Source organism: Helobdella robusta, assembly GCF_000326865.2.
Source record: "Helobdella robusta unplaced genomic scaffold HELROscaffold_8, whole genome shotgun sequence".
Taxonomy (NCBI): Eukaryota; Metazoa; Annelida; class Clitellata; order Rhynchobdellida; family Glossiphoniidae; genus Helobdella; species Helobdella robusta.
Window position 1 is genome coordinate 3,873,368 of NW_008705459.1, and position 10,110 is coordinate 3,883,477.

Below are 10,110 nucleotides of genomic sequence, written 5' to 3' on the forward strand. Positions count from 1 at the left end.
TTTATTGAGACAGTAACATTAGAAAAGTTTGTATATTTGTTTGTACATGTGCATACATACATACATACATACATACATACATACATACATACATACATACATACATACATACATACATACATACATACATACATACATACATACATACATACATACATACATACATACATACATACATACATACATACATACATACATACATACATACATACATACATACATACATACATACATACATACATACATACATACATACATACATACATACATACATACATACATACATACATACATACATACATACATACATACATACATACATACATACACACATACATTACATACATACATACCCATACACACACTTACACACATGGTTACATGATGGTTTTATGACTGTTGTTTTTAAACATGGGCTCCTACTAACACGCATACACACACACACACACACACACACAAACACACACACACACACACACGTGTGATGAAGACTTGCTTGATTAAACTGATTTATGAAAAGTTGTTTTCTATAAATTTCTATTTCATGTGCTAATATTAAAATACATTTCAATGTATTTTTTTCATCTTTACCCTTCCTACAATGGCTTTTGTGCGTTCACACCTTTTTTAAAAACACGTAATGTATGTCCCTATAATATAATATATTGGCTATATATAATTCTCATGTTATAGATACTTTACAGTTTACATGTAGGTTGGTAGAAGACAATATTTTCTACCGAATCGTTGGCATTAATCAATTTAGAGCTTGTCTTTTCAATTTTCCTTACTAGAATTCTATGGGAATTGTTCAATTTATTGAAAAGTGAATTACCATCCAAGTTCATCATGAAAATTTATTGAAACTATTGCTATCCAAATACATCATGCAAAATGAATTGAATGCGTGTTATGTACGTGTTACGTACGTGTTATGTTTGTTTGGTACGTGTTATGTACGTGTTATGTTTGTTTAATTACGTAGATGACTGACGTACGCAATGCTCTTTTCACATATAAAAGTGAGCGTACGACGTCAATAATGTATACCATTACGCCGTTCATATACGCATATTTATGCAAACGTATACACAGACATATATATTTATATGTCTGTGTGTGTGTTGTGTGTGTGTGTGTGCGTGCGTGTAACATAATGTTATACGCATTCGTATATATTTTACGTTTTTATACCTTCCATAATCTTATAAGTATTTGTTTTTAATGCGTTTTTTCTTCGCAATGCTTTCTTTCTCTTTGGACGATACGCACGATTGTCCGCGTTAGTTTTGCTGCCGCGTTGATTGAGGTCTGGGATGTTGTACGTTGTAGTGCGTTTATGCCTGCTTGTTTTGTTGTTGTCGTTGTTTCCGCTGTCATTGTTGTTGATGTTGTTTTGTTGTTGCTGCTTTGTTGCTGCTGTTGTTATTCTGTTAGTTTTAATGTTAATAATTCTCAGGTTTTTTTTGGTTGTTACTCTAGACGGGTTAGTATTTGAAACGAGGTGCGTGCAATTAACATTGTGCTTGCCGTCAGTTCCTGCGTGAAAGCCTATTTTGTCATGCCTGTATCATTGTGTGTTTACAGGCTAGTTTGTTTTGTGTGTTTGTATGTCTGTTTGTTTGTTTATGTGTTTGAATGTTTGTTTGTATGTTTGTTTGTATACTTGTCGGTTTGTATTTTTTTAGTGTCAGTATGTGGATAAAATTTATGCTGGTGCAAGTATGATTAATTTTGTGTTTCAATGATTGAAAGTTGTTTTATGGACGTTGACATGAAGTTGTGAGTCATTGCAAGAAATACTTGCATCAACCAACATCCGCAGATCTCCATCTATTTATAAACTCACAGAAAAATACGTGCTTAAATAAGCTTAATTTAAAAAGCATTGTGACACATGAGTCTCAAAAAATATGAGTGCACGTTTTCATTGATAACATTTTTCATATTTTTACTTCATATACATTTACACATTTGTATGCAAGTACGTGTGTGTGTGTGTGTGTGTGTGTGTGTGTGTGTGTGTGTGTGTGTGTGTGATTGCCTCTTTGTACGCGCGTGTGTATATGTCCCTTTGTACATATGTGTATATAATTGTTTTTGTTTTCATATATGCGTGAACGTGCTTAAAGATGCGTGTTTGTTTGTGCGTGTGGAGAGGAGCCAAGAAATGATTGATTGATATACTCATATTCCTTAAACCTGATTCTTAGAACAAATTACGTTAGAGAGTTCGCTGAACATTGCACGACGCATGCACACACCAGGCTGCAGTCTTCCTTCTAATGCTCATATTTTTCAATGATTAATGCTTTTGTTTCAGTGAAAAAAAGAACTGTTTAATAAGCAACAAATAGTAATAATAGATACCAAAAAATGTTGCGACTTCGGCATGAATGCTAATATAATTTTGCATTGAATGCACAACAATGTGAACAAAACGCTGAGGCAGACGAACGAACGAACGAACAAACAAACAAGCACTCGCAAACATGAAACAGTCATATCACAACCAGTACTCGCATAGACGTAATAGGCACGTAAACAAAACAAACACACGTGCACGTGATCGCACTCGTGATCGTACTCGCTCTCACAGACACTTAAGCTAGACACAGTCTCACAAAAAAGCACTCACATATGGAAACACACAGACGTACTCACAGGCAGACCTACACAAACACACACACACACAAACAGATACATGCATAGATACATAAACGCAAGAGCGGGCGAGCAAGCAGTAAAACGCACTAGCAGCGACACAAGCGATCTATCATTGAATAGACTCGTTGCACAATTAACGTTGCTGTCCCATGATTAATCATCTATATACAAGCTATTACCAAACATAACATCACTACCACTTCGTCTAATACTGCTTTTAACTACTACTACTTTAATCAGTGCTACTATTACTATTTTTGCTGCTTCTGTTAATAATACAACTTCTACTAAAACTGTGGCTGCAGACGCCGCTGCATTGGAATAATATTTTTGCTGCGCTGTGGCACCTGTTCATTTTTTACTATTACTAACTACTACTACACTTAAAATTGAAATATTACAACACAAACCACAACTATCATTAATTATAAAAAAAATGTCAATCATAACCATTACAAAAAAAAAAAAAAAAACTATTACTACTACTACTACTACTCCTGCAGCGCCGCCGCCGCCTGCTACACTACTACTACTACTAAGTACTGACATTGCTAAATAAAAGCAGTACTGCTAAAACTATAAACACTATTATTGTTGCTAGTATTTTTAATTGTACTTTCGCCAACATTAAAAATACTCCTACTATCACCAACCACCGATATCACAATTAGAATATAATTATTACTACTATGACTACATCATTACTACCTTTACACCACGATTACTACTACTAATACTACTACTACTGCTATTAATACTACTACTAATACTAATACTGTTACTACTACAACTACTACTACTACTACTTCTACTACTACTACTACTACTACTACTATTACTACTACTACTACTACTACTACTACTACTACTACTACTACTACTACTACTACTACTACTACTATTACTACTACTACTACTGCTACTACTATTACTACTACTACTACTACTGCTACTACTATTACTACTACTACTACTACTACTACTACTACTACTACTACTGCTACTAATACTACTACTAATATTACTCTGGATGGAAAAAATTTTTTTTGGTAGTATCTGTAGCTGGATGATTTGGGTTTGATTTTGGGCAGTGCACCTCAAACAGGTATTAGAGTGTAGGCCTATGTGTTGTATTATTTCTTTGTATTCGTAATAATAATATTAATAATAATAATAATAATAATTATAATAATTATATTAATAATAATAATAATAATAATGGGAACATCTTTTTATTTTCTAACTCCAAATACCAAATATTAATAATGAAATAATTATAAAATCATATTTAATCTAAACGTAAATTTAAATCTGATAATAATAATAATAACAACAATGGCAATAGCAATGACAATACATCCATCAAAATAATATCAATAAAAGATACCGCAATAATAACGATAATATTAAAAATAATAAAAATAATAATAACAGAAAAATAACAACAAAAATAACAATAATAATAACAATAATAATAGATAGCTCCATTGTAGGCTGAGATCAAATGCGAAAAAGTGAAGCGAGATGGCGCAATGGCGTGACTGAGAACTCTATATATTACAAAAATAACATTAATAACAATAATAACGACAGTAACAATAAAGTTAATAATAATAATAACATCAAAATAGAATGATAAATGACCTAAATGATGGTTATTTGTATTGTTATTATTATTATTATTATTTTTATTATTATTATTATTATTATTATTATTAGTAGTAGTAGTAGTAGTAGTAGTAGTAGTAGTAGTAGTAGTAGTAGTAGTAATAGTAGTAGTAGTAGTTTGATCAGTATTTGCATTTTTTAAAGCGTTATTAATTACCGAAATAATGATTATGCTTTGCTGCATTTCGTACAACACTCACAAAGGATTGCGTCAATCATCCACGCTGACGCGTGTTTTCCCGCTCAAATCCTAGCAATGCGCGCACATCCTTCAAAGCAAACTGCACTCAAACGAACGTACACTCGTACACAAACGTACAATGACAGATAACCTCATAGATAGATATAAACACATAGCTACAAAATGATACATTACAATATGTAAATACGTACAACCACGCAGTTCTCTGCAATGCAAACATTGTTATAACCACGAACAAAAACATACACCCAGCATCGGTGAACGCAACAGAGATGCAACACCGAATAGTGAAACTGACCGATGACCCAGTTGTCGATTTGACGGAAGCCGGCTACCAAATGCCAAAAAGTCTCCTGTTCGGACTTAGATTATTTTTAACAGCTATAGTGGCCAAAATAACTTTCCCGCTAACAATAATCGGCTGTTATTGACCAGGTACTGTGAATTGTGCTATTTGACCAGGCAGGACGTTCCGAGCACCTCACATGTACAAAAATATGCAAACAAGCAAAGTGACACTTGTAGATAGGAGGAAGAAATGTAATAAACAAGCAGACATATTAAAATCTATGCAGCGATATACGCGAACACGAATAACAACTTACACGCATGTTTGCATACTTTTGCATACATACATGAATGCAAACATGATCGGATATATGTGCACACACGTATGCAGATAGCTTCAGACTTATGTAAACATACACGTGCACAAATGAACGATTGTACACATCCGCAGACGTACGCTAGCATAGAAACAGCAAGACGCATACAAAACTGCGGATAAAAAAAGAGCCGATATTCCGTGTTGAATGCAGAATCACATATGCAGAAAAAAAGTTAGGGAGGGAAAATTAAAAACATGGAAAAGAAAAAAAATTTGAAAAAGAGAAATAGAGTTTGGGAAAAAGATCACGAAAGTTGTTTAATTGCAAATGCTGAGGTCCTTGCAATGAAAAAATATGTAAAAATTATCTGTGTGTATTTTTTTATCTGACATTTCTGGCTGCAAATGGGTTTGTGCAATTGTTTGTGTGTGTGTGTGTATTTGCTGCTGTGTGTGTGTTTGTAAGTGTGTGTGTATGTGTGTGTGCTTGTGTGAGAATGTGTGTAAATGTGTGTTTGTCTGCCTGTTTGTGTACCATGTTTTTTTTTTGTTTTTTATAAAGGTGCAAAAAAGTGCATGTAAGGTCTTTGTTGCTGTTTGCATATATGTGCGCATTGTTTTACGTACGTATGGGATGTTGTATGCGTTGTTGTGTGTGCGTAAGATGTGCGTAAAAGTGTATTTTATGTAACGTAGTTTTTTTCGGATTGAAAAAAGTTAACATATTTATTCTATATTTTTGGAGGAACAACGAAAAAATTACCAAAACATGCATGGCATAATGTTCAGCCAACCATGTCAACTGATATCATTTTATAACATTATTTTTACGCCATTACATTAATTACATCTCTTATTATGGTCATAAATGTTAACGTTCAACGTTCTGATTTTTGTTATTACATAAATCCCATCATCATTAAGTCATTTACTAACTCAATTAAACTTGAAACTTTTGTAATTTCACACGATTGTCAATTTCAAAAATATCAACTTGAGCTGCTAATAATTTCTATCCATTTATCTTACAATTACTACTACTGCTTCTACAACTACCACTACTACCACCACCACCACCACTACTACTACTACTACTACTACTACTGCTGCTGCTGCTGCTGCTGCTACTACTACTTTTACCACTCCTTCTACCATTACTGCAGCTACTGCTAGTACTTCTGCTACTATTGTTACAACTATTGCTATTTGCGCAACGACTAAAGCTAATGATTGTGAAAAAAACATAGTAAAAATACTTTAATGTAATTTTAAGCAAAATTACTCAATCGCAAAATCAAACAAATGTGTTCTCCGAAAAAAAATTACTTTCCAAAAAAAATTTTCCGTTGTTGGGCCTGCAATTTGGAGGTAGCGAGTAACAGACCTACCAGCGAACGAAGCAAATGCAATTAAAATGCTGATTTTGCTTTAATTAACTTCTCTCTTTTTCTCTCCTTTCTTTTTCTCTCCTCTCTCTCACTTTTTCTCTTCTCTCTCTTTCTCTCTCTCTCTCTCTCTCTCTCTCTCTCTCTCTCTCTCTCTCTCTCTCTTTCTCTCTCTCTCCGTCTCTCTCATATCACGCCGGACTAACGCAATGAATAAACAAATGAATGAATGATGAGTGACTGAGTAAATGATTGGATGAATGAGTAATGAGTCTATAAACAAAAAAGCAAATGAATGAATTAACAAATAAATGAACAAATGAATAAATAAATGAACAAATGATTGAATGAATGAAAAAATGAATGAATGAACAAACAATGATAATGAAGAAATAGATAAAAGAATAATTAAATAAACAAATAATCAAACTATAATGAATGATGATAAATAAATATAAAAAAATATGTGCCATTTTAAAAAAAGAAAATTTTAACAAAACTAACACTTCATGTATTTTAAACAAACAATAGAGCGAAAACAATGCCAATGTTTGGTCCTTCACTATGGTTTGATCAAATTTTTAAGACGAACGCCTACTTAATTAGCTGCGTCAACGAAATACTCCAAACCTTAGGCCTCTTGCTTTGTTCCTATTCTATATCAGCATTTCTCTTTCCATATTTTACAAAAATAAAATATTTTTTTGGAGAAATTAAATTGTTAAAATATGAAAACATTAACTGTTCAAAATGCAATGAGAAATTTGGCCGTGACATTTGCGCGCTGGTGTCAGTGCTGGCTTCAGTAGGTACGTTCTCGATGTATTTCATTGAAGATCAAATAAGTTTCATCATTGGTATTTGAACATAAATAAATATTAAAGAAATAATAAATATAGGAATTAAACAAATAGGCGACCAGATGGTGAAGTAACTGAAAGTGTCTGCTCATATTTGCTTGACCTAGATTGAATACAGGAAGAGATGTGTAAGATGCATTGGTTCTATGCTTTCGTACTTACAACCAACAAGCCAGTAAACAGAGTATCCAAAAAATTAACAAACTAACAAACCAGCCAATCAATCAGTCAACAAACCATCCAACTAACCAATCAACCAGCCAACCAACCAAACAGACTATCCAACCAACCAGCCAACCAACCTGCCAACCACCAGCCAGTCAACCAACCAGCCAACCAACCAGCCAACTATCAACCCGGATGCGAAAATATGCCAGACTCATCGATAAAATTCTAATTTCGTTCAAATTATGTGCGCTACCACTGCAAAGAAGAACGCTGAAAAATCTGCGCACGAGTTATGAAAATAAAAATTTTATTATCCCTCGGGCAGTATTATTATTTTTCTTTATTATTCTTATAATTATTTTTATTGTGGATTTTATCAAAATTTTTCAAAATATTACCATAATCAATAACACATCCATCAACAAACACACATGCACACACGACACACACCACACCACACACACACACACACACCACACACACATACAAACCACTCACACATACATATAGCCCAGTTGATAAATAATAATTGCTCTAAGATAAATCCGTGGAATAATATTTCACTATCAAGAAAGATTTCTTAATTTTAATAAATCTAATAAATTATTGTTAAAAATTTTTGACGAAATAGAAAAATAACATAAACAAAGACACATATGAACACGTTCATATCCCATGCTCATATACAAATTACTGGTGGAGAAATTAACGATGTAGTATGTTTTTATGTATGTATGTATGTATGTATGAATGTATGAATGTCTGTGTGTGCATGTTAGTTGGTGTGTGTGTGTGTGTGCTGGAATGTGATAAAGAACGATTAAATGTAAGATAATGACAATAATGTATTTTTATCTGACAGAAATTTCTTTTTTGATTGGATTTATCCGTTCGATTTTTTAATAATGATAATTGTACGAAATTAACCGTCTGGGCATGAAGATAACGTGTGTGTGTGCATGTTTGTGTTTGTGTGTATGTGCTTTTTTATGTGTGTGTGTGTTTGTATGGGTGGGTATGTGTTTGTTTGTGTGTGTTGTGTATGTTTGCACTGTCTTAAACCTTACTAAACGAACACATTTTTTCTCAGTTCGTAATTAGGGATTGAAATCTAAAATTCAACAATTCATTCGTCATTCAAAAAAAGTTTCAAAGTCAAATATTGAGAGACTCCAAAAGGAATTGGACCCTTTACTGGCGCAGTATAATAATACTTGATGGAATTATTTTTTCTTAAAGAAAATCAGATTTTGACGGAAGCAGAATGGGTAAAAATTATAACAACTTGAATTAAATAGACTGTGTATTTGTGTAATGCAGGGTAATGAATCTGAGATGCATGTATACAATGTATATGCATGTTTACAGTGTATAATATGTTTGTGTGTGTGTTAAAATATTGAGTTAATTTTTTTTTAAATGAAATATAAGCACGGTAGAAAATATTAATAAGTGTTATATTTGATAGAATTGAGCAAAACAGATGATGATGTTATTGACTGTTAAACTTAATTATATGTACTAAATATAAATACAAGTTAACCAACTAACCGTTAATCATCAGTCAATCAATCAATCATTAAACCAGCCAATCAATTACTAAGTCATAAAACATATTTTGTAAGAAAAACATAGATACGCAAGCACATGCAATATAAAACATTTTCAATCATGTTAATCATATCTTTTTTTATTGTTTGTTGTAGTTGTAGCGTTTGTCGAATTGGTTGGTCTGTAGGAGGATAAGTTTGTCCTGTCATCTTGTACTGTAACTGGCTGACGTTAATGTTTCGAAATTGATGTTTCCAATCTTAATGCTTGTGAAAATAATGTTTCTGGCACTAATTTATGTGTATTTGCGAAAAAATTTTTTTCGGTAAAGTTTTTTAACTCTAGATCCTAAAATTAAAAAAGTGATAAATTTTATTGTTTTTTTGATAAACAATTGAGGTTAAAGGTCAAAGGTTATTAAACTCTTCCTAGGTTCAAAAGGATCAGCATCACACACAAAGCATGTGAATCTTTTTGTCGAATTCGAACTCGCTCTTTGCACGCTCTGCGAAACAGCAACTGGCGACCTTACCACTAGGCTACCAGGTCATTGTAGTCGTAATATGATTACACCATAATAACAATACTAATGACAACGATCATGACGATGATGATAATAATGATGATGATAATAAGAAGCAGAAGAAAAAAAGAAATGAATAATAACGATAATAATAAAAATAATAATAACAACAACATAACAACTATAAAAATGAAGGCTACAAATATTTCTATAGTAGCATGCTGAAATGATGTGAGCAAAAAGATTATACTCAAAATAAAATATTTTTTTCTCATAGATAAAGAAATATTTTGTATTGGCGTGTTGTTTGGTTGGAGTCAATTAAAATTTGTTTCAAAAACTAGGGCATTGATTTGTTGGCAAGTGATTCTACACGTGTGTGTGTGTGTTTGTGTTTGTGTGTGTGTGTGTGTGTGTGTGTGTGTGTGTGTGTGTGTGTGTGTGTGTGTGTGGCCTGTGTTGAGGTTGGTATGTGTGAG

At 32.7% G+C, this 10,110-nt stretch overlaps 1 protein-coding gene across 1 annotated transcript in view; it reads right to left on the reverse strand.

The window, feature by feature from the left end:
* Window positions 1–18: 18 nt before the first annotated feature.
* HELRODRAFT_69983 (hypothetical protein) overlaps window positions 19–10,110 on the reverse strand; it is a gene marked incomplete at both ends in the record, with an annotated part of 23,625 nt that continues 13,533 nt past the window's right edge. The window contains 3 exons of the mRNA XM_009031831.1: window positions 19–364; window positions 430–491; window positions 1,973–2,125. Of these exons, the coding sequence (XP_009030079.1) occupies window positions 19–364; window positions 430–491; window positions 1,973–2,125 (561 nt within the window). The remainder of the gene's footprint in view (window positions 365–429; window positions 492–1,972; window positions 2,126–10,110) is intronic.